The 26,569-nt window shown below is 35.8% G+C and overlaps 3 protein-coding genes across 4 annotated transcripts; 2 read left to right on the top strand and 1 right to left on the bottom strand.

Moving 5' to 3' along the window:
- Nucleotides 1-9,142: 9,142 nt before the first annotated feature.
- On the top strand, nt 9,143-10,324 carry LOC137712321 (tabersonine-19-hydroxy-O-acetyltransferase-like). Its single transcript, XM_068451421.1, has one exon. It carries the CDS (start codon nt 9,143-9,145, stop codon nt 10,322-10,324), a length of 1,182 nt encoding a protein of 393 aa, XP_068307522.1.
- A 611-nt stretch (nt 10,325-10,935) lies between these two features.
- Nucleotides 10,936-15,340, bottom strand: LOC137713605 (CBS domain-containing protein CBSCBSPB5-like). Of its 2 annotated transcripts, none has more exons than XM_068452925.1 (15): nt 14,889-15,340; nt 14,488-14,669; nt 14,009-14,177; nt 13,752-13,884; nt 13,492-13,662; nt 13,237-13,321; nt 13,035-13,148; nt 12,821-12,887; nt 12,515-12,620; nt 12,365-12,423; nt 12,140-12,249; nt 11,905-12,038; nt 11,742-11,827; nt 11,547-11,636; nt 10,936-11,300 (listed from the first exon to the last, which is right to left on the bottom strand). In XM_068452925.1, the coding sequence occupies exons 2-15, from the start codon at nt 14,622-14,624 to the stop codon at nt 11,115-11,117; spliced, it is 1,647 nt and encodes a 548-aa protein (XP_068309026.1). In that variant the 5' UTR covers nt 14,625-14,669; nt 14,889-15,340; the 3' UTR covers nt 10,936-11,114. The 2 variants fall into 2 exon arrangements, with proteins under 2 accessions (XP_068309026.1, XP_068309027.1); XM_068452926.1 differs by having other exon boundaries at nt 13,237-13,315.
- A 5,023-nt stretch (nt 15,341-20,363) lies between these two features.
- LOC137713706 (uncharacterized) lies at nt 20,364-20,731 on the top strand. The gene has a single exon (XM_068453046.1). The coding sequence runs from the start codon at nt 20,504-20,506 to the stop codon at nt 20,717-20,719; it is 216 nt and encodes a 71-aa protein (XP_068309147.1). The 5' UTR covers nt 20,364-20,503; the 3' UTR covers nt 20,720-20,731.
- The last annotated feature ends 5,838 nt before the right edge of the window (nt 20,732-26,569 follow it).

Genomic DNA, 26,569 nt, shown 5'->3' with positions numbered 1-26,569 from the left:
AGGAGGCTACCTTTGAGGGTATAATCCTTATCTTATCTTATTGTACTTTACTTATGCTTTAACATCATGTGTGAAATGAGTTCATTCTTGCTCACCGCGCACTCTTGTATTTAGGCTTGTAGGTTTAAATTTATTCACATTTTCCACATCACTACACTTTATGGCTTCATCACCTTCCAGGTGTCGACCAGTACAACTCAATTCGAAGTCCTAGTGGACATTCTGGGTCGGAGTGTGTCAGTTTGGTATCAGAGCATAAGTTTGGGCAGTATTGCATTTATCACCCGCGTGATGTAAGCATTCTTGATTCTTGAGCCTAAATGTTGAATCTTGTCGCCTCGTCAAATACGAAAAACACGTTAGATTTTCTTAAGTTTTGGGGGGTAACTTATTGACATTCTAGAAAATCGTTTTGATGAACGTCCCTAGACTACAAACGAAGAACCTCCCTGCCAAGGAAGATTCCATGTTGGAAATGAGTTGTTGGCCCTGAAGCAGGGCTACTATATTGATAGTTGTGCATCACGAAAGATTTAGTCACCAATTCCACTACCATCCAGTTATCTCTACCAACATTTTCGAATTAGGAAATCAAGAATAGTTTTGATTCCTTAGCAGTACCCGTTAGTATACCACCTATTGGAATCTTTGCAAAGATTTTCTTTTCGTCTAAATTTCCAGAAGCATCTCAAGTGATATGTGGTACCAAAGTGGTGGCACTCGACGAAGGAACATCTAGGGGAAAATCACTTTTGGTCCTCGATATCACTAATCTTCTAAAGCATACTAGTTATAATTTCGAATCTTCAGGAGGAAAATCGACTTACTTTTAAGCCCGTCCTAAAGTAGATTATTAGTAAATTCCTTTTTCAGCCTTAGGACGTTCTAACCAATACTAGTTTCCAGGGCTTTTTTTGGTGTTATACTCGTCATTTTGATGAGTATAGGCATGGGAATACGAGTTATATACCTACGGTCAGTAAGAATCCCTGAAGTAGTAAGCATCTTCCCTAGAATTATTGAAACCACTTTACAGGATCATTTCCTTACCAATCATCTGAGACCATCTACCCGAGCGGGTTCTAGCCTGTAAGCAGCCTACAGTGGCATTACTAATTGACGATACTGTCCCATATCCAGGAATTGTCAATCAGTATTCAGGCGGTATAATTTCTAATACCGGACACATGAACTAGTATCTGGGAATGATACATTTATGCCAGAACGCCGGTTTACAGTTTCAACGTAACGAACAATGTCAAAAATATCAGAAGTATCATATATACGTTAATTAACGGCGCGACTGATAGATTGATTAACAGTTTGAACCGAAGAAACTAAATCGTTGAACTTAGGAGCAAACCTTGTCTTAGGACAGTAAATTCATAGTATGTTAACCATATTACCCAGTTAGGTAACCCGAACATTCTTGTGGTCACAACCACCTACAAACATTAGAATTGGGGCATGAATTGATTCTCACTGTAAAAGCACTTGAGTAACAAAAAAGTTGTGAAAATCTATAGCACGTGCTGTGGAGAAAGGAAGTAGTATAGTACATTTTGAGGACGTACATCTCCGGTGTCATTTCTAAGAAATCTAGTCTGGATATCACTAAATGGAGAAGTGAAATACATTATCGATCCACTTTCTTGTACTACACCAGTTTCTTTGCGTCGTTTCGAGCAACTCCTACACCATTGGAAAACTTAGTTACTAAAGTTTACCAATTAGGAGTTTATCCAACCAAACACTTTCTCTAGGGAATATCAAACCTATCCGCGAAGGTGGAAGGCCAAACCTTAGGGTCATACCTAGACTTGAGCGACTCAAGCAGGTGATGATGAAAAATCGTTGGCCCCTACTTCGGGTTGATGGTTGAGCCAACCAACCTTTGTAACCCGAGTTTTCTCCTATAGCCTGATGCATTCATAGTGGTCTTATCAACGACTTTCTTATCTACTTTGATTAAATTAGTACTTTTCTTAGGAGACGTGATCACCATAAACGATAATCATTTCTTTTTCCAAAAAGGGTTTAGTGGAAGAAAGTTGAAATTCTCACAGAATGTGGTGAAATTTGAGATAACTTTGGTCTTGTCAATTTTATTGACAATTTGTTAGCAATCTTTCGGCTATAGTGTTTTTCCTCAACTTACAACCGAGGAAAGTTAGTTTAGTTGTGATGTTGATTATGAATAAAATTTCTGACAACTGAATTGTTGTCTCATCTCACCTTCGTTTTACACCTTTCAATGATAATGATCATTTTGGAAATCCATGATGACGTGTTCTTTTGATGTTTCGGCTGTATAGAGGCAACATGACGGAGTATCACTTATATTTCCCAACATGTAGAACCGTTCAGAATGAACCATCTTTTTCATACCTTAGAGTCAACAGTTACCATTACTATCTTTACTTGAAAACTGGATGACACTTCTTTGTGGAGAAGTGTGCCCAAAATCTTTATCAACCTTAGACCTCTTAAATACATCTTCATTTGAAGGGATCTAAATTTTTGATAGCGATATGGAATAACCAAATCAACGTCTACAATTGTACTATCGTGTAGCACCCCAGTTGTGCAAACATAATTACTGTTACATCAGCAAAAGACACATCTACCCTTAAACATCTTTAGTTTGTCCTATCCCATTCTAGTTGGTATTCACGAGTATTGATTTGACGTTAATTACAAATGAGCAAGAATCGTTCAAGTGGTTATAATCATTTCTTGTATATGAATGGAGTTGAGAAATATCACCATAAGCTCTTGGTATGAGATATTTTGTAATGTGGAGATTACGATGATATTTCGATGATTATCGATTGATTTGACAAGTCAACTCACTTTTCGTTGGTTAAGAGTGACCACATTTTAAACCATTTGGTAAAATTACCCATTCTTGAATTTTCTAGATTTTATGGCATTTCGATCAGCGTCTATTATAACTATGATTTCATATTCATCTCTTTGTATCGGAAAACAGTTTCGATCAACCTTGAATACATGTTTACCCTACTAAACTTCGTATTAATTTTGAAGCAGACAGACAGTTTAGGGGAACCGCTCAAACATTTAAATTTTTAATTTTGACATATAATGCTTTAATCACCCTACAAATACATTGTTGAACGAATCTTTATCGTTGATGATTGATTATTCCGGAAGCTACCATTGCAGCGAAATGTTATATATTTGATCTAGTTATCCTATACTCTAGATTTGATGGACTTGTCTTGACCTTCAAATTCTTGAGTGTTATTTTAGCCTTCTCGACAAAATTTTCTGCTAAATTCGAGAGAAATTCAATATGAATCTGCTCACTATGGTGTTGTGAACTGCATTGTTTAAATATTGGTATATGTGTCACTACTTCATCTCGCCGTGACACAGGGTTCACTTTCAAGCCTTAGGAAGTCTTCTTGAAGGCTATAGGTACAAAGTTGTTGTCTGGTACCACACTTCACCCTCAGACTAATGGCCATTCTGAACGAACTATTCGGACCTTTGTGGCATGTTAATTTATCCGTTCTATAGTTTTAGCATGATAGTAGTATATACTTATCTTTGTTAAAGTTGCGTGTAACTACAGTTACACTTTTGGTTTTTGGGCATGGTACTGTTTGAGCCGTGGTATAAAGATTTTATGCATTGTACATGATTGACAGTTGAGTATTGTGACCAAGTATTTGAATGATCAAGATTACGATACAGAAAATTTTATGGTATTAATGATGCTGCCTGAGAGGGTAATACATAAGCGTAGTCGAGACGCTAATCAGACGAATTATACGTATTTTCCAATGAAGGGCAAGATGGTAATATTGCATCCTCGGGAATTTGTTACTTGCTCATCAAGACAACAGTGAGTTATCAGTATTGCGGGCTGCATACCGTAATATCAATAACTTATTCGTTGTGTTCATTAAGCAAGTAGACAAGTAGGTCATTCTACATTAGCATTTGTATTTACTTATTTAATTAGTTATTCATTGTTTGGGCTTGACTCAAAGATACTACACCCTTATCTTCGAAGTACGTAACGCATCGAGTGCATAGGTGAAAAATAGTCTATGTTCAGTTTTAATTTCAGCACAATTCCTTTAACTTTATGTTATTACATATATATGTATTTTGACGGGATGTTATTATACATACGTAAATACTCTTGGCTTTATGTTTTTATAAAAAGTATTATATTATAGTATTGTTCTGAAGGAGAAGGAAAGTAGGAGTTTAGGTGCATGAAAGAGAAATCACTGCACTCCGATCCCGACGAAATGACATTCTCTTTTATGCAACCACTCTAACTTGATATCTTCCTTTACATATTTATTTTCCTGCTGTCTTTTCATTACTTTTGTATAACAAGTGATTTCAAATTTCGGGGACGAAATGTTTTTTTTAAGGTGGATAGATTGTGACAACCCATCCCTAATTTTATATTTTTATTAATTTTTAAATTAGTGAATTAACGAAAATGCCCTCGAGGCTAGATTGTTGATTTTTGTTGATCGCCTTTTGTGATGCGTACGAGTTATTATTTTACTGTACTCTCAACGTTCTCGACGGGACGATCGTGTAAGCGTAATCTGAATCGAAACCTAAGTTACGATAGGGGTTTTACGGAACTATAAATCATTACTATTTTTTATTTTATATAATTCTCATAATTATTATATTATTATTTTAAAATTATTTTGTGAGAAATAAGGGAACGAAAAGTAATGGACATAGGAAACAAGGGAGAAAGCAAATGGGGCTGCTACCCAATCGGAGGAGAGAAAATGAGCGTGGATAGACCAACCAGAATATGGAGGTGAAGAGATGACCAATGGGAGAGGAGAGAAAGGAGGGGAAAGAGTGAGGTAGTATTGGATCCCCCTGACCCGATTCCTCCTTACCGACCCGACACGATTCCTAGACACCTTGACGCTGGTTCTGACGTTTTCCAGGTGAAATGACCGTCACCACTACCCAAAACCAACTCCACAACCTTCCTTCTTCAAGTTCCACCCTAAACCCAACGATTTTTTATCTTGGTTTCGTGGGGATAGCACTGGTGGCGGTATAAGGAGATCGGGGGAGATCTATCATTTCTGAAGGCGATTCCTTCAACCACCACCACCATTAGCCTTTCCTTGAGCCCAAGAACAAACACCAAACAAGTTTGGAGGTGGCGGAGCCTCGGATTTGACGAATCAAGAACACCTAATTCAAGGGTTTCCAGCGGTTTGAGAATGATTTGGGGCCTTTTCCGGCCAAATTGGACTTGGCCACATGTATAAAACTTGCTCTACTCGTTGAGATCATTCCTGTAAAATTTGAAATTTTTTTGAAATAGTTGAATTTTCTGGCAAGTCGGGGTGGCGCATGGACAGAGACACCACTTGGCATCCCTATGCTAAAATTGGTGCCCTAATTCCATATTAGACATCTGATTGACGAAATTCCATTGTTTGGTTATATTTTCGTTAAAGGCCACTACTTGGCTATTATATGATTCGACGATTCGACCATTGGATCGTCACCAAACTTTAATAAGTAATAGTACATAATATTTAAGGATATTAAGAACTGACAGATCGAGAATCTGATGTACGGATCTTCTCGGATGGGTTATCAAAGTTTGTAAATCTAAACTTTGGCCGCCACTTAATTTTAGCGATTAGCGGAGAATCGACCGTTGGATTGTTTCAAAACTTTAGAGTGTTGTTCTAGAAGCTTATTGAAACTCTTAGGAAGTTACGGATTGGAAATCCAAGGTGTAGATCTTCTGGATAGAGTTACGTAGGGTTGTGGACCCTGCCGTCGACCTTTGACCGACGGTTGACTTTTGGTCAATGGGTTACAAATCATTCTAGAACGTCATTGGGGATGTGTTTTATGTAAGTTACGTGTTCTATCAATAAGAATTCTTTGATATTTGTTCTAGGCAAGGATCGTTTGTGACGCCTCGATATTCGTGCTAGGGAGTTGTAGCGCGTACTTCAGGTGAATGGGTCTTTTCCTTTTTATAGTATATGTGTGTGTGTGTGTGTGTGTGTGTGTGTGTGTGTGTGTGTGTGTGTGTGTGTATGTTTGATGGTTTCCATTTATGCATTTGAAAAGGAATTTCTTACGTATGCTTGGATTAGACTAAAATTTATAAGAATTAGTGAAATGACGGAATTTATGAAATTATTCCGGATCCTGCAGGATGCCTTAATCCAAGTTACGACTTTGATGAATGTTATATTGACTAGAAATTATGGAATATGCTACATCCTACAGGATGCACAAGTATGCTTATAATCTTTGATGTCATAAGTATATCCACGGCTATGAATGTTAGTATGTTGATTAGAACTATCGAATCACTGTGGCATGACTATATTTGTGTTATCTGCTTATCGTTTGCTGCACCTGGTGTTAGTGCTTATCCAGGGCCAAGGTTAGTCTTTCAGGTGTATGTTCACATCCGTGCCTTGGATCCAAGTAGGTGCCAGTCATGTCATACAGGTTGCAATAGGCAACTCCGACTTATATGTGACCGCGAATAACGCTAGTCTTCACGTGATTGTAGCACTAAAGCGTGTATTATGATTACACCCAGTCCTGTCATACAAGTTCCAGTAGGCAACTCCAACTTATGTGCTAGCACAAATCGATGATCATCTGATTTTATTATGTTATTGTTGAGATATTGTGATTGGCATATTTTTGGAATTATTATTGATTTGCATTTGATTTTATACTTATACATAGTATGATTTTTTGGAAACTATACATGTTTTACGGCAAGGGGTTATAACATTTTGAAAGGTTTTTATTAAAACTTTATTTCAGGCCCATTCACCCTTGTTTTTCATCCATCCAAGTTTAAGTTGCTGAACTTTTGTATCGATGAGGATTCTTGGCAAATCTCAGTATAGGTGGCTACCCTTGAGGGTATAATCCTTATCCTATCTTGTTGTACTTTATTTATGTTCTGACATCACGTGTGAAATGAGTTCATTCCCGCTCACTACGCACTCTTGTATTTAGGCACTTTTAGGTTTAAATTTATTCACATTTTTCACATCACTACACTTTATGGCTTCATCACCTTTCAGGTGTCGACCAATACAGCTCGATTCAGAGTCTTAATGGACATTCCAGGTCAGGATGTGTCACTGATAATATTTATTATTTATTCTTTAATCCCCCAATATTTCTTATAATAGTTTAGCCCTTGTTGCTGATTCATCACTAGGTAAAAAAAAGTGTTGTACACTTTTTTTTTAATCAAAAGTGTTCCACACTTTGCTACGTTGCCAGACGATGAAAATACGAAGGAGGAGATCTACAATTTGCTTGTAAGACCACTATGATTGGCTGTTGGTTTGCATTGGCTACTAATTCAAGAATGAGGATCTTTTCCGAATTCTCTTTGTAGGGATTCTCCATTTGTGTTCGTTCATCGTATATCGTGCAGTAAAAAATTATTTTATTTAAAATTGAACATAAATAGTATTTAACGAAAACTGACGATGTATGATGAACGGACACGATTGGAAGATCCTTGGAATCCTCATAAAAAGGATTCTCATTCCTAATTCAATAAAATTATCTTTCTACGGCTAAAATGAAAGCAATTACCTTTATTTGCTAATCAACTAAAAGCATATAACTTTTTATATTATCTAACTCCACTAGAGCATTATGAAATTAATTATTATGTCATTAAATCATATTATGATGATGAGTTGTTAAGAAATTAGGACTTGCAGTCCCTCTAACTTTCGTCGTATGAGTGGATCTGTTTTTGGGCTTGTTTTGTCGCCATTCAACTTTGAGTGTTGCCGCCGCTCCTCTTGGTCCTCAAGTTGATTTTTGTCTTGTTGGTTATGCTGATACTGATACTTATCCGATCTATACAGAATAAATCTTTTAAATGAGTTATGTCTTTACTGTTAGTGAAACTACAATTTCTTAGAGGTCTACTAAGAAGATTTTAATTGCTACGTCTTCGAACCATGCCAAGATACTCACCCTCTATGAGGCCGCGCGTGAGTGTACATGGCTTAGAGAAGTTGCCTAGTATATTTGACCCACTTGTGGATTATTGTCGGTCCTTGACGTCCCAACAATAATATTTGATGATAATTCCTCATGTATAGACTAGATTTGGGAAGGGATGCAAGTAGAGTTCAGCAGGAAGAGTTGATATAAGACTTGCACATGGTGGAGCCAAAAATTTTGTTAAGGAGGGTCAACTTTAAGTAACTATAAAATAATGATAACTTGAGTTTACATATAAAATTTACTTAAAAAATAATCTTAAGTATCAAATATATTCTTAGTTTACAACCTTAATATTATTATGTTTTAATGAATTACATTATAGTAGGTGATGCTTTTCAACAATGATGAAAAACAATCATGCATATACATCTTGATGCGAATTCGAATAAAGGTAATTGAATACGAGTACGAGGACATAAGGTTAAATAATTTTTATTTGATTAAGAGGCAAATAATGAAATTAAGTGTTGAAACCTCTGAGCAAATTGGGAGATGGGTCATAAAGAGAAGAAATCATCCTTGGATATCTTCCACTAAGGCTATCACATCAAATGATCCGAGCTTTTGAAATTTTATTTAACGACTCATTTGTTTTGATTTTTTAAAAGTTATAATAATTTTTCATCGTTACATGAAATTTCAAAAGTTTAGATTACTTCATCCGGTAGTCTTGTTGAAATATCTTCTCGGTCATAAAACCCTCCTAGGCCTTAACTGGCTCTGTCAGTGCAGCAGATTTGAAAATTCAACTAGCTTGACTGGTGTATACAACACTGACTGCGAACTTTTCCACAAGAGAACAGGAGAAAATAATTAATTATAAGTTAGTCAAGATTGATGGGTGACTTGTCACCAGGAAAACGCGGTTAGGTCGTGTAGAAAAACACCAACATCAAAATATGCGGTGCGATGAATTCATTGGAATTCACCTCTGAGTTTCGGAATCTTTAGGGTTTCTTCTTCTTCTCCTTCTTCCTTCTTGTCGAAATTCCAAGACATGGAACTCGAAATAGTATCTAGAGAAATCATCAAACCCTCCTCTCCAACTCCATCTCACCTAAGAACTTTCAACTTCTGCTACTTTGATAAGATGGCTGGTCGTATGTACGTGCCGGTGGTTCTTTTCTACAACCCTGCGGCTGGCGCATGTGCTGTTGAAAAATCCAATCTGCTCAAGAAGTCTCTGTCGGAAACACTAGCCTTGTACTACCCATTTGCTGGAAGGGTCGTAGATGCAAAATATATTGACTGTACTGATGAGGGAGTGACATATTTGGAAGCGAAAATCCATGCCAAGTTGTCAGAAGTTCTTCGAAATCCTGACAATGAAACATTAGACCTTCTATTTGCAGACAATTTGCAATGGGAGGACACAAATCTGAGCACTTTACTGGCCGTTCAGGTTAGCTACTTTGAGTGTGGAGGAATGGCAATAAGCATGTGCATGTCACACAAACTTGGCGATGCCGCCACCCTGATCACCTTCATCAAGTACTGGGCTGCCATGGCTTCAAACTCAGGTGAACATTTGATCCCTCTATTCGATATAACCTCAATGTTCCCACAGGACGACATACCGATTGGTAAGGAACATGTTAATGATAAAGGGAAGCTTGCCACAAGAAGGTTTGTATTTGATGCCCTAAAAATTGCCGCCCTCAAGGCCATTGTTGCTCAGAAAGTGCATAACCCTACAAAGGTAGAGGTTGTGACTGCACTACTATTTAAGTGTGCAAGCTCAACCTCTGGTGGACGAGCAGTCCTTTGCCAAAATATCAACTTGCGTTCGAGGCTCGTCCCTCCCATGCAGGAAAATTTTGTGGGAAATTTGGCTTGGTTCTTTTCAGTCCCAAAACTAGAGGAGGATGATGAGATAGAGCTGCCTGGCTTCGTGGGACAAATGAAAGAGGCTTTGGCTGAATTCTGCAATACATATGCGAGCAAGTTTAGAGGCAAAGAATGGTGCTTGAGCATTCAGCAACACATGAAGAAGGCTAAGGAATTGTCTGGGAGCGGCACAGCTAAATATATATGTAGCAGCTGGTGTAGGCTTCCGATATACGAAGTGGACTTTGGGTGGGGAAAGCCGGTGTGGGCGAGGATCGGCAGCCGGGCGGGGAAGAATGTCAGTATTCTACTGGATACCAGAAGCAGGGATGGGATTGAGGCCTTTGTGACGTTGGAAGAGCAAGACATGGCAAAGTTTGAGCGTAATGAGGAGTTACTAGCATTTGCTACTTTTAACCCAAATCCCATTGAGGAACTGTCGTAAGCTCTTTGATTGACTAACTCTCAATCACTACAAATTGTTTCACTTTCTTTTCTCTTGCACACAACCGGATTACAACGCCGGCAGGCCATATATTTAGGCTTTGTAAAAACTCTAGCTCTGTGTTTGGAAAATAATGTAAACAAGTTATGAGAACGGCATCTTAAGATTACGAGTTTATGTACAAGACGACGTTGAGTTTTAAATTTGTATTGGAACATGTTCATAAGTGAAGTTAAATAATGTCTTCTTAAACATCACAAGAAATTGCTATCAGCAGCACGCCAGACCAAACTAATCGTCGTGCACTCTTCTTTTATTCTTCTATGTATGAGAGCGCTTGACGGCTCTTAGTGCCAATAACAGCTCTCGTGTTATGTATCATGTCAATCATAGACAACCAAAACAAAAGTTCCTAAAACAACAGTCTTCACAACAACATGGCACTTTGAGCTGTTTGACAGGAGAAAATCAAGAATCCAAATTCCCCGAATCCAAAAACTTGTACATTTCATGTGGCAATGTTTAGTTCTTTTATTTTTTTTTTTTTTTACACAAGTTCATGAATCTGCGCGAATATGTGTAGGAGGAAAAAAAACGTCACACATGTCATCGATCAATAATCAGCAAAGGGAGAAGTGAATTTCACTTGTGTATGTTGTATAGTTTCTATAAAAAGCACGTATGAAGCACAGATTTTGCCCTCCCAGCCAAATTCAATGAGGTCCCAGAAAGAGTGTTTCTGCTGCTCTAGGAAAATCTCTATAGGCTTCAAAACAGAAAAATGAATCACTCAGTTACCGGATCTCTTCAGGTACGCTAAAACGCCTAAGCCAACAGCAAGAGCAGCCCCAGCTGCCGCAGCATTGTATGCTGATGCCCATGCAGAATCTGCATATGCATAATCCACATTTCCTGCAGCTGAACCCCTTCGCTGGCGACTGCGTGTTCCTGAATAATCCAAATGCAGTCTCAAACCCTGCAGAGTTGATCATTTCAATGTCAGCCTGAGCTCATCACATAATTGTTGCTATGACGAATCACAAACGTATATTATTGTCCCAGATGACATAATTTCGGGATCATAGTCTAGAATTTGAATCTCGGGTAGGAATAAGTAGAGTACAGGAAAATCTATAACCGAAAACTAAGATCAAATTCTGTTGGAAACTTCACTATATTTCTCCTCTAAAGCATCTAGCAAATGTAGACAGATATATCATACCTTCCAACCAACTTGCTTTGCATGATCCACAGCCGCTACAAGATCACTATCTGATGCCAATATAACTTTATCACGGTCTTCATCTTCATACTACAGAATGCAACACCAATTAAAATAATACGATTAGGATGAGGGAACTCTAGCGCCAGACTGAAAAACAGATAAAAATGTTTACGATTGTAATCTACGAAATACCAAAATTTGAGGAAGGTTGTTGCGGTCAATGTCATCTCCCATTCTCTGAATGATGGAGGTTATAAGTTCTGTCAAATTCTGAATATCTGAAGAGGAAAGAAAACTCAGTTAAGAGCTAAATTTGGCACACTAATTTGATGAGTAATTAGAACAAGGAGCATACTGCAAGTGAATCTATGCATTCGACCCCTTTTATCTTGAAGTTTGAAAGCAAACGTATTTGGAAAATTGGACAGCGGAAAGGGAAGTGATCTCCCTGTCACTGCGCTCTCAGAAGCCAGTTTCAACGAATTTTCACTGAAATGGCAATTATAATGCATAAGTACATATAAACTGAAAAAACAGTCAAAACTTTTGATGTTTAATATCCATAACATATGCATATATAGATATATAACCTCCGAGACTCATCGTCATCATCATTGGGACTCAAGGCCATGGCAGAATCCCAAAACTTTTGCATCATATTGGTTGCGGCCTCATTACTCACTCCAGCAGTATTTCCAACCTGGTTAGCAACGAATATTGTGTAAAGCAAACAGCGGCCACAGCAGGAACGACAAAAATGTACAATAGGCAACAAAAAATTGTAATAATCAACAGTAGGTAAGGACTAGACTTACAGTGGCCACAGCAGCATGAGTGATATGAAGTACATCAACAACGGCAACTACAGCTCCATCTGCATCCCGGTATTCAATAATTATCATAGACTATAAGTCTTATATTACTTGACAAAGCAAAACACATTACCCTTACTATCTGTATCTTACCTCTGTCGAGAACAGGAATGTGTAAAAACTTTCCATCATGCATGGTATGCAACGCATCGAGGATTGGTGTATCAACTGTAGCACATTCTGGATTTGGAGTCATGACCTATTAATCAAATCAAAAGAATGCTGAGATGGTTGGATTATTTGTATTCCTTCCATTATACAAGCATAAAATGAAGAGCTTCTTGGAATTAGCAGATGTTACAACTTCTGGCCAGATAAGACAAGGACAGAGGGATACATTTGCAGTTTTCATTAAAATGGCCCTAAGGACAAGATTTCCAAACTGATAGAGACGTGTACCTTCTCTACAAGAGTGGTCTTCGGAGGAAGATTTTGTGATATTACGCGCATTAAGATATCTTTTGAGCTGACAAGAACCAAAAGCGCAGATTAGAATCCAACTTATCTATGAAACAATAAGATTATCACAGCGACTAAAAAAGGATAGAATTACTGTGAAAAAGTTAAAAAATGTAGTTTTGTTACTTTAAAAAACTTAAGACAATAAACTCACGTAAGAATTCCTCTTGGCTTGTTGTCAATTGTCACGACTGCTGAGCTTACTCGCATTTCCTGCATCTTCTTTGTTGTCATCAAAACTGTATCTGTTGGTGAAACTATTAAAACCCTGAAAGACAAACCTCTGTTAAATCAAAACTGGTAAATTTTATAATCGTGTGGCCACATAAAACAACAGACATAAAAATATTACCTACTTTGTACTCTCCAGAATGATTGTTGACAAGGATGGTCTAAACAAACGCTCTCGAAGTGTCTCAACGAATGTATTGGAACCTGCATCTCCAAAAAAGAAAAAAATAGCATTAAGTTAATATTGTTTTTTCAGAAAACTGACTACTCGTCATCACGCAAGTCTACCAAAAAAAAACACAGATATTCGTCCAAAACTGCAAATATATCTTAACACTCTGACATAAAGTTCTAAAGAAAACACTAAACTCTCTACTAACCAGAGCTAGATGTGCCCCAATGTTTTTCAACACCTTCCACAGCAGCAGCAATAGCCTTTCCCTTTTCAGCTGCTCTTTCCATTCGAGCAATGGCATCATATAAACACTTTGCTATATCAAGTAAAGCAATGACCTCTCCATTCTCCACAACAGGCAAATGTCTGAATTTCCCTGTAAATGCAGAAATCATCATGTAAAAAGAGCAAGCCACAATAAGATCGTATGCCAAGAAGTAAATTTGCCTCTCATTTAATACTAACCTTGCACCATTTTCTGAAGGGCCTCAACAGCAAGAGTGTCTGAAAGAACAAATATTGGGTTCCTTGTCATAACTTTAGAAACAAGGGTTTCTTCAAGATCAAGCTCACGAGAAATAACCCTTGTCGCTATATCCTTCAACCAAATAAAGAAATAGATGCATAAGAAAACAATGCAACATTGAGTTCAAATATTGTGTTCTTTGTTTTTCTATGAAGGTATTTTCTTGAAAAATGCGACACTGAGTTCAAAGTCATACCTTGTCCGTAAGTATTCCACATAACAATGCATTAGAGTCCGTCAACAACAAAGCATCGACTCTACGAGCAGCCATCCGACGACAAGCTTCTTGAACACTGGTATTTTCAGGTACCGTCAGAGCCTTTGATAGCCGCAACCGTTTCACTGTACGCTCTCCAGTTAGCCCCCTGCCCCCAAATGCAAACAGATAAGAGACTATTGTCACTTTCATTCCAATGCACAAAATTTCAAACAGAACATGCCTATGCCTATTGATTTAGCTGTCCTCTACAGCAGAAACCGATTCACTCTCAATATCTACCGATACCCAACTTCTAATCAGAACATCGAAATCAACCTTCATAAAATTTTACTGTTTTACATTTACACAATCATGGGGTTTTCCACCCAACTCACATTCATGTAAAACCTCAATTCTTTCAAATAATAAACATTTCATTTCATTGAATACATATATATCGAAAGTCGAATACTCACATTGAACGAGAAGCTGTGAAAGATTTTCCGGCAGAATCAGGGCCTCCGTTACTAGCATCAGAGGGTTTCTTCTTGTCCTGCAACGATGTGTTCGTCAATGACAGACTTCTCCTCGAAGAACCGCCTTGACTAGCCATCGTCGCCTTCAATCAAACACCTTTATATTCTCCCTCTTCAAATCCCTGCACCAAAATTAATTATTCAAAATTCAAAGCAATTCACGAATTTAATTTCCAAATTTTATTCATTCCCAAGATAGAAATTCCTCAATCTTCGATTTTCAGCTCGTTTTCTCCATTGCCAAACATTCCAACCAAATAAACGATAAAAATATAGGATTCTTTTATTCAATTTTCTTCCATTTTCTCGGCAACCAAACAGAAACAGAAACAGAAACTCACCGGACCCGGAACAAAACCTCCTCCTCCTCTTCCTCCTCCACTACAATGGAAATTCAAGACTGCTTAAGAATCAGAATCCGAAAACCTGAACGAAAATTCACAATCTGATTGAGTCACATCCTATCCCAGGTCCAAGGCCAAGGAAATCGAAGCTAACGAGCGACTCTATTGGAATTGGAGGCGATGCTTCGAGAATTTTCCCGGGAAAAAGAAACGCTCGCGGTCGGGGAGTCTGGTCAGAAAACCGTGAAATTTTCCGGGAAAATACACCGACCGGCGAGAATGAATGAGACCCAGAGAGGGAGGGAGGCAGGGAGAGAGAGAGAGAGAAAGTTTCCAATAAGCTGAAAAGATGAGACGACCGGCCAATCGAACCCGCCCACGTCGACGATTTTCTAACAGAAAATTTCAATTACCTCCAATTTACTGGCGCTTTTTTTTCAAGCCCTCCAAAATTCATTTGCGGTTGATTTACGGATTTGGCCTTCGAATTTGAGGAAATGTACATCCTTTGTCGCGGCCGTTGTGGGAGGGCTTTCCAGTCTTTTTATGTTCATACCATAAATTCCAGATTTGGTTAATTAGATATCTGTCAAATCTCTTACAATCTAACCACACAGGTAACATATTATGTTTCTTTAACGGTCTAATTGGATTATTAGTCCTGTAGTGATATGATAGTTAGAAAGTAACCTCTGTGCTAAAAAAAACCTAGAATTTATGTTTTGTGGTGAAGTCTGTTAGGATTTAAGCTCAAAATTGAAAATTCCTTCAACTTTTCATTAATTGTTAGCATATAAGCCACACATATTAGGCTAAAATGGAACTCTCCGTTAATTGTTAGCACGTGAGGCTTAGATATGAGGCTAACCTTATATTTTTAGTCTCATATGTGAGCTTCGTGTGTTAACAATTAACAAAGAGTTAACGGAATTTTTAATTTTTGGCATAAATTCTAACAGACTTCATCACAGGGACTTAAATCCTAGTTTTATTTACCATAAGGACCATCTTCCAACTATTATATCACCACAGGAACTATTAATCCAATTAAGCCTTTTTAATTGAGTGTCGAGTTTAAATGCGGTCTGGTAGCATAGAATAGTCATATTATTTGTAATGAAAAAAAACCTTGTGTTATTTAGAAAGCACTTGTACTTTAGTTACGAGCCTCCAATTAGATTGAGAAGAATTGAAAAGAAGAATTGAACATAAATTATTGTAAGTTTAAGAAGAATTGAAAACATGCGCGCTTGAGGCTTGGGATCAAGGCCACCATTTCATGCCTTTACACCGGTTCGCGCCTGTTCACAGAGAGTTTGTTGTTTCAAGTCATTATTTTTTTGTTTGTGGTGTTTAGTTTAACTAAGGACTAATGTTTGATTGTTGAAAGAAGAACAGCAAATCGTGCTGAAATAGACAAGTTGTCGATTACAAATGAATATGTGATCAAACAAGTAAAAAATTGAAAACTCGAATCAACATCACTAAAGACAAATGGACACGTGTCCATTTTTAATTAGTCTTTTTTTTTTTATCAAAACTTGATGCTCTTCCTTTAGCAATAAAGCATGTTTGTGGAGTCTAAAATAATCTCAAAAATCTTAGAGGCGACATGTGAATTTTTGCTCAAGACAAACATAATTGCCCTCATTAAATGGGCAAGCTTCTCAAATACTATTACGCACAGCTTAGCACCCTTGAATATCCAAGCAACTGAATACAACTGCCCACATCTCACCTGCCCATGGCAAGGAAAAGTAAAAATAAAAATATTAAACATAAGAATTAATTACCCAACTCCTATATGTAATACATTCCCAATTGAAGATTGACTACATTCAAGTAAGTAATCCCTATTTAAATCAATTAAAGATATTTACGCCATTATATCTCAAGATATTATTTCCTATTTAATATCTTGATAATATTCCCTATTTAATATCTCCATAACCATTGGCCAATATATCAAGATATTAGAGAATATTTACACTATTATCTCAAGATCTAATTTCCTATTTAATATCTTGAGAATATTATCTCCATAAACATTGGGCAATAAGATGCCGCCATGTGCAAGGTAAAACCCTAACACTATGGTTGGCTTTCTCCCCCTATATATATCTCCAATTCTACCAAATTTCGGTAAACTTTTGCTAGCCATAAAAGCTCTAAACAATACTCTTTTTAGAGAAATTACCTTAGGTATCAGAGATCCATTAGCCAAATCCCCCACCTCGTGGGCGCATAAGGCTTAGATCTTTGTTCAAATGTGTTGATTATTTTGCAGGTGCATTTTGGTCAAAGTAAGAGACGGCGGAAATTTGCATCGACAATGTTCTTAACTAAGTCTATTGATTTTATGCAAAAGATTTATATTGGCTATTTATGATTGTGGTTAGTTGAAGACATTATTTACTAGAGTATGAAGGCAATTTTGTACTGACTAAAAACAAGTTAGGACTTTTAGCGAAGGGTGATGCTATCCACACATCTCCTATTAATATTTGTCCTTTAATCATTTTCAATTCATCGGTCGAAAAAAGAGAGTATGAAATATTTAAAATGGGTGTATGGATAACACAACTATTAACAAATTATGATTTGATAATCAGATTCTAAATTCTAATAGTAAGGTTTGTGCAAAGCATCAATGATGCATTTGTTTATAGAAAAGAAAAGGCCCATTGCGTGCGAATTTTGCCCTTAATGTTCAAGATTCTATATATAACTTCCCTACAAGAATGTAGTGGTGTTGGATTTATAATTCAAAAACTGAAATGTATAAAAGCAAAAGATGCCCTAATTAGTTACCTCAGGAGGCTTTGGATTTATTTGGATATGCTATACTATCCTGCAACCTGTCATGATCTTGAAACCAAATCAATCATTACGAAAAGAAATAGTGAAATTTACGTGGATTAGTAGATGTTATCGCACCTAAAAAATGTCATTATGCACTGATTTTTATAAAAGTTTTGTTTTGTATTTTTACACATATAAAGTACAGAATGACATCTTTAAATGTTTAGCCTGAAATGCCAGATCGGGATAGCTGTGCTTATTTTAGAGTGTCGAGAACAAATAGCATTTACAAATGAAATTCCAACAAAAAATAAAAGAGAATTAAAGGGTTAAAGCTAGCATGATTGGAGCTTAAAATTGTTCATAGGAATCCACTTTTCTTTAAAACGTGTTGTATAAAACTCATGTTCCTGTGGATTAGAGTATTCAAATTTCATTTTACCAATTATTTCAACAAGCACGTAACAAAAATGTTAGATTGGGCCCCAATTTTAATGGGGTGGTTGTTGTTCATACTGCTCTCTCCTGGCCTCTTGTTCCAGATACCAGGAAATTCCAGGCATGTAGAGTTTGGAAGCTTCACCACAAATGGCAAAGCAATTTTGGTTCACACTCTTATTTTCTTTGGCATCTTCACCATCCTCATTTTGGCAGTGGGAGTCCAAATCCACACAGGCTGATTCATCTGGGTGCTAGTCGAGCTCAAGACGTGCTGGCTTTGAGTTTTAACGCAAAATCAACAAGCTGTACAGAGACCAGCATTTCATATTATATTTTTCTTTAATTTTTCCTCCTCACTATTTGTGTATCTTCAAAATTTTACTTTTTCTTGATTTGGAATTTCTTGTTCATGTCTTGATTGGAGTTGAACTGGTTAGCCTTAGTTTTCTTTCTTTTACTATGCATTTTAAGCCAATATTTGAGATGCAAATGCTCAAATTAAGCTATAAATCCATAGAGCACCATTAGTTAAGAAGAAATATTGGTAAGAAAATGAGGCAGAAAACAAAGTTATATATTTGTACACAGTGATATATTTAGACCTTTAGACTAAGGAGTAAACGAGTAGAAGAATATTATTAGACCGTAAATATTTTTATGTGAACTCCTTATGATAGAAAAACGGCCAATCTTAATTAATCTTTATTTTTCTACTAAATGATAGAATTTTTATTTAGTCAATGGTGATGCTCTATTGAGAATGAATCTCATATCGATAAGAGAAGATACTTTGCATGAATTTATAAGTAGTTGAGTTACTCCTTATATTGCTAATTGATTTTGTAGTTGAATCTTTCAAATGGGCACAATTTTTTAATTTTTAATTTTTTTTAGTACAACGATATATTTTACATTAAGGGGAGGGGAGAGTTCGGCTAAGCCACACAATAGGCAACCTAATTTGATATCGAATTCGCCATCCACGATATTTGAACTTAAGACCTCTTGCTTGTAAGTGAAGAGGAATGGGAGAGTTTTATTTAAGAAAAACTAATGAAAAGGGCTTGAAAACTTTGAGTTTTAACTATAAAGACAAAATAAAGAGTAAAATGAATAGTACCAGGTTTGACTTTTTAGTGTAAAAATATGGTTTTTCGTTAAAATGAGCAGTACCGTGAGTTTTTCGTTAAAACTTCCTTTTTATTTATTTATTTATTTTTAAACAGAAAGTAGAACTATCGTTGGATCATAAACCGTTATTAGGTCAAGGCCCAACTTGTATGCACACGTCAAGGCAGGCCTAAATACCCAATTCAAAAGTAAAATTAACAAAAACGAAACACTTTTTTGTTTTTTTTTTTGGTTTTCCTAACAAGGAAAGGGGTAAATCCTAACATACGAGTCTACTAGGGCATAGGTTTTTTTATTTTTTATTTTTTTTTATCAAACAATAGATTTGCTAAATTAAAAAAAAAAGAAATATTTTAAATTATGATTTTTTAAAATTTTGATTAAGGTGTTTTGTATTGGACGATTCTGTTTACACCCAAAAATAATAACTAGACAATCTTTTACTTTGTTCAACCCAATTTTTAAACAAAAAAAAACACTTTTTATGATCTAAACCTCGAGATATCATTTAGTGTAAGTGGTATATTGACACATACATTATATATTATTATATAAGTGAAAAGATACTTGAAAAAGGAAATTTTCTCCACTTGGAGAATAACATATAACGTATTTCTTTGTGTACCGAAAACATAAAAAAAATCTCCTCTAACCTCAAAAATTGGTGGACATGCCCACTCCTAAAATTGATTGACATTAATTTCTTTTGTCCAGAAATGTGTACCAATATGCCGTGTGACGACAAATTCTTAAAAAGCAATTTACTTTGTAAAATTTAAAAGCACAGATTAGGAAAGAGACCTTCACCCGATTCATTCCATCAAATTCATCAAATTAATAAATTCAGACTTTTTAAATTTGATCTAATCATTACAAATGTAAAACTCATTTTTAAAAGTTATAATAATTTTAATATTTCAAGAACACGAATGGGGTGATTTGATGAATTTAGTGGAACAAATTATTAGTCCCACCAAAAAGGTCGCCAACATTTTTCATCCTCATCCTCCTCAAGAAGATCACGGCCGTCGAAATCCAACAGTCAAGATCCTGACTCGTCCATTTTCACGAGAAAAACACATGGTGCCTGCCAGTGCATTTATGTTCCCACCCTCAAATTTCTTCAAAAACTTCCAAAACCCACCCACCTTCCTCTCAGATCTTCGAAACCCATCTTTTACTTTATCCTTCTTCTCCTCGTCGTTGGTCTGGTTTTGCAGAGGAGAGCAGGGGCAAAAATGGCAGACTGGGGTCCGGTGGTGATAGCGGTGATGCTGTTTGTGCTATTGACACCCGGGCTTTTGTTTCAGATACCCGGACATGGGAGGTTGGTGGAGTTCGGGAACATGGAGACCAGCGGCGCTTCCATTCTGGTACACGCCGTCATCTACTTTGGCCTCATCACCATCTTCCTTATTGCCATTGGAGTTCACATCTATACTGATGCTGATTAAGCTGTTTTTTTTTTTTTAAATTTATTTATTTGTATGAGTGAGTGATTAGATTAATAAAGTGTGTGCACTCAATTAAAATTTTAATCTTGTATTAATTGTGTAATTAGCTTGTCTATTATAATCTATGGTTGATTTGGTATTGATCTTGTTTCTTTGTATTTAATCATCAAGTTTTGTGTGTTTTATACGCATTTTGAACCAGCTGGCTCTTAGTCTAGCGGATTTCTCTTTTAAAATATTTTGAGTGAGGGTTTGCTAAAAGAAATGTTTTGAAAGAGGTTTCAAGTTCGAATGACGATGAAAATATAAGTAGAACTTAGAAGCATTGTTGGGGTTGAAATGGATGGATTAATACTTGATGCATTTTTATATGCTCATGCTCCTAAATTATAATAAGTTGCTATTGACGTTTACTTGGGGGCTTTACCCACATTTATGAGAGAGTTCAATACACTCTGGATCTGGAGAGGTACTCTCTTATAACCGTTGACGCGACTTAGAAAACATACCGTGGATAGTTGGGGTAATTTTATAACACGGGACACTTGCGATAACTTTGGTGTATTTCATTATACGTTTCATTATTCGTCACGTGTCTTTTTATCTAATCATGATTTTTTTTCTTTCAAAATTTAAAAATAAACATTTAATATGAAAGTTAATCATAATTAAGTGAAATGATACGTGGTGAATAATGAGATGCATGGTGTGCATACACCACAATTTAAGATGATGAGCAAAAATGCTCCCCATAAAGTTTCATTTTATTGGGGTTCATGAGAAAATCCTTAGTCTATTTCAACAGATAAGTTCGCATTTACATCATGTTATGATAGTAATTTGAATTTTACATAAGTCAAATGTAAATTGTCATTTTACCTCTGACCCATCACATGTAGGATATTTTGGTACAATGTGAGACATAAATAAGAGGAATATTTTTGCTCACCACGCTCAAGTGATGGTGATGCTCATCATTCTATTTATCATCGTTAGATGAGTTTAAACTTTGAAATCTGTGTAACGAATAGACACAAATTTTAAAATTTAAACTCATATAATGGCAATAAATAGGGTGGTGACCAAAAGTGCACTTCCTAATTAAGTGCATGGTAAACTGACAATCGTGTGACAATTAAGAGGTAACGTTATGTGAACAGCAAATTGTCGTTTTATCTCTAAACTATCACGTATTGGTAGGTAAATTGACAATCGCATGACAAATAGGGGTAAAACAACATTTCGGCAAAGAGTAGGATTCTCTCCCCTCTGTTTTTCTCTCCCCATTCTTTCTATTTGAAATATTAGAATTAAGCTACGTCAACATCTTATATTATTATTATTTTTTTTTTATAGAGAGAAACACACAAAAATGGAAAATGTGTGAGGCAAGGAGACGAGGACAGGGAAGGAGAATAAGAGTACAAAGAATCCTATTCCTTTGGGCAAACCCAAGGTAAATGTTGTCTAACGCGGGCCGGGTGGAAAATTGTTCATGGGGTACAAGAATTTGGGTCACTCGCCATTGAGTTGTTTCAGACTCCGTTGGTCCTTTTTCAATCCCTTGGGCCCTTGCAAGTTAGATTTGGTGTAAAATTGCATGAGACTCGTAAGTGAAATGATTTATAAAACCTTCACCTTGCATACTACGGCAAAAAAATAAACGTGAAAATATACATTTACCTCTAAATGTAAATAAAAAAAAGTGCTGATATGCTCATTCCATAGTCTTATTTTTTCGCTCACTTTTGAATGAAAATTCTAATATCAAATTAAACATTATGCAGACTTAAAAAACTCTGTTAAAAATTAATCCTCTTATATATTCTATGTTAAAAAAATATAAAAAAAAACTTAAAATGAGAAACGAATCAAACCTTTCCGTTTTGTCTCTCAATCACTCAACTCTTTCCAATTCTTTAGTCTCCCTCCATCTTCTCTCTCTTCCGTCCCCCCCACCCAACCCAAAAATAAAAATCTACCTCTTCTTTTCTCCCTACTTTTCAACCCTTAATTCTAAATTGAAATTCGATAATAAATAGATATGAATCTTAAATTTAGATGTGGTAGAGGGAGAAAGAAAAGGATAGAGAGGAACATAAAAAGGAGAAGAAAAAGAAAGTGAGATAACTTTCTTAGCGGCAAAGAGAAAAGGAGTTGCCGCCATCATATGTGGTGTCTGGTTATGGTTGCTTTCGACTGGGTTGTACGGGGACGTTCGTGGCTTATCCATTTTTGTAAAATCTTCAATATTCAATCATCCTTTATATTTATTTTATTTAGGACTTAAAATTGTTAGGGATATTTTAGCAATACAAGTTGATTGGAAAAATATAAGACTATGAGTGGACATAGTAGCACTCATAAAATAAGGTATTGGGATATGAGATAAGATCAAAGGACAAACATTTGTCAAATAATACTACACTTTATAAGCCCGTGGATCTATTTACATTTAACGCTTTTAATTAAAAGTTAAGATGAGTACTAAATGACGTGACAATGAAAATAACCGTCAAATAAAATATTTTGATAAGGGAATTTTGTGAAGTTAAAATAGATCTAGCCTCCATCTTCCCCCTTTGTCGTTTAGGTCAGCAACTCTCCAACACCAACAAAAAGGTCTGCAATGCCATTGACGAAATTCATCTTTGTCTTTGATGCAGTGAATACTTCTTAACGTAGGCTATATAAATATTATTTGTCTGCCATGAAAATAAAAACAGGGCTAATATGAAATCCAAACAAGAATATAAAACTATTTGCAGAGTTTACCACTTCTGTTTTCCTCCCAACTTTAATTTTTTGCAATCATTTTTTTATGAGTACAACGATATATTTTACATTGGGGAGAGGGAATAGTTCATCTTTAGAACTAAGACCTCTCACTTACAAGTGAAGAGGAATACCACCAGACTATAGTACTGAGTAGCCAATTTTTTGCAACCATTAAATAGCAAACAAGAAACTACTCAACATGATACGATTAATCACAGTTTTTATTCATTTTAAGTTTTAATCTTTATTATTTATTATATTAGTTATAATTTGTGTCATTGTTCATGTCATTTAATGACTAAAAGCCTCCATGTCACTCTTAATAAGTCATTGGCCGTTGAAAAATCTAAAATGGCTAAAAAAAATGTAAAAAAAATTTGTCAAAACATTTGTCTCTTGATCCTATTCTTTGGAAAATATAGAAAAAAATGAAGAGCAAAAGTTAATCACTCCAAACATGGTTAGCAGATTTTTTATTACAATGTGTCAATATCTATTTCAACTTGAGCTTACCCCAAGCAATAAAAATGCTTGGGATGAATTGGATTAATGGTCCTTATAGTGATAGGTAATAGGAAGATAGTCCTCGTGGTAAAAAATTTGAATTTAAACCTTCGTGGTGAAGTCTGTTAGAATTCATGCCCAATTTAACATTTCCGTTATTTATCCGTTAACCCATTCCATCTTCATAACCAAAAAGGAAAAGAAAAAAAAAATCTCATTCATCCAAGGCTATGAATTCTTTGCTCCATGCTTCGATTTCGATTTCATTCAAAACTCTTTTGTCCATCAGATCGACTGGATTTTTTTATTTCAGCACTAGCCAATCCAAGTATCACTGAAAATCTTAGTTATTATTTCTTACGTGGAACTTTAATTGAACTGCTTGTTTGTTAATTTTGCAAGAACTAAAACCAAGAAAGATGAATAGAGTAGCAGGCATATCTCAAAGGTTTGTTTCTGGGGATTTGCTCATTAACAATGGTACGAACAACGAAGGGAAGCTGAAAAGCTAGAGAGAGAGAGGGAGGAGGAGGCAGGTCGAATGTCTAGAGACAGAAAGAGAGAGGGGGAGGGAGGGGATGCAGAGAAGCAGGTAAGCAATCTGGAAAAAAGATGGGGTGGTTGGGGTGGGAATGTGAACGAGACTTATAAAAATATTAATTTGTGCTTGAATCCTAACAGACTTCACTACCAGAGTTTAAATCCGAATTTTTTTACCATGAAGCTGTCTTTAGCTTACCCTGTTACCACGGGAATAATTAATCTAATTTAGCCAAATGCTTAAACTTGTAGGGTAACACGAAAAGGCGTTAAACCACGTTCGATTAATTGTTAGAAAGAACGATACAAGAAAATAGTAAAGCTTTTGATTTGATTATTGGTCAGCTGAGGGAAGAGACATGGAAAGGAAAATATGAGAGACATGTCGGCATTTCTCTCTTAAATCACATGTTATGACTAGATGAGCAATTAAAATACACAAAGTGTTTGATAAATGAGATATTGGTCACTTGAGAATTTTATGGTTTGGATTTCACTTTAAGCCTGTGAGTTGCGAGTTGGAGTCTAACTTCGTTTAAGAGTGCAAATCCTCGTATCGGTAGTACTCCCACGCGCTATATACATAAGAGGCCTTGTTGATGGTGTTCTTTTACATTTAAAATAAAAGTTTTGCATAAAGTGCTTTAAAACATATTAAACATGGACACGTACCAGGAGAAGAGATATCTACTTTTTAGACAAAACTTGTTACGTTTCAAACACTCAACTATGTATGTAATTAAAGGGTAATGTTAAGTAGACCAAATTTTTAAATTAAATTTTGTAAATCGAATGATGTGATTGTTGATGATTGAGTTATTACTTAAGTATTGATTAAAATATCTATTTCATATCGATGACACATTACTTGGTTTGTAAATAAGGTAAAATTTGATCTCCATAACATTATTCTTAATTAAATATTGAATTGTATGTATTCTAATATTCTAGTGAATAAAATGATAAATTTTCACTTATACGACCCCGATTCAAAACTCTTTCGTTCTTAAATTTTTATAATAATTTTCAACTCTCCCATGTATAAATAATAATATTAGATTAAATTTTGAAGACTCGAAGATTCCCTCTTTTCTCTCTTAAGTCTTTCTACCCAATGACAATAATTTAAGTCGATCACTTTTGCACTCCTAGGTTTTAGGTCCACCTCTTTTCTCTCCTCCACTTTCGCTACTGGGTTTAAGTCCATCACCATCATAGTGGTGTGGACCACCATTGAGGCACAACTCCAATCTTGTCTGAACATGTCCATAAATCTCCCCTAAAAATAATCCATAATTTGACGCTTTGTCGCCCACATTTTCCTGTAAACCCAACAAAAGTTTTTTACCTCTCATTTTATTCAAAAGGTATTGATGGGTTTCACAAACTTTTGATTTTACAACCCATGTATGTCTCATCCCCTTTTTTAATATTTGTAAGTACTATGTTTCACGTGTCAATTAGTGATTAGTAAAATCGCAACATGCAATTTATATATATATATGTGTGTGTGTGTGTGTTAGTGAAGAAATTGTTACCGAATATTTTTGTCCATCGTTTTATTTATTATCGTTAGATAAGTTTAGGGTACTGATCATTAACATCACTTAAGGGTGATGAATAACAATGCACCCAAATTGTTATTACGCGTTTAATTACTTACTGTATTGTTACCGAATATTTTTGTCCATCGTTTTATTTATTATCGTTAGATAAGTTTAGGGTACTGATCATTAACATCACTTAAGGGTGATGAATAACAATGCACCCAAATTGTTATTACGCGTTTAATTACTTACTGTATTGTTGATCACATCTTTATTTAGAGAGGTTGCATTCTTAAATCACAATATTAGCTAGTTAGCTTACACGATACGGTAGATATGTAATCAAAATAGGTGATGTTAGTAACACATCATGTGGTCATCTAATATCTATTGACATAAAGTCGGAAGAGATTCGAATTTTTTAGGGAATTGTTACTGGTACTTCAAATCTCTCATTTTGCACTTCAAATTTTCTATAATT

This window comes from Pyrus communis, chromosome 13 (genome assembly GCF_963583255.1).
Source record: "Pyrus communis chromosome 13, drPyrComm1.1, whole genome shotgun sequence".
Classification (NCBI taxonomy): Eukaryota; Viridiplantae; Streptophyta; class Magnoliopsida; order Rosales; family Rosaceae; genus Pyrus; species Pyrus communis.
This window is presented reverse-complemented; position numbering and strand designations above follow the sequence as displayed.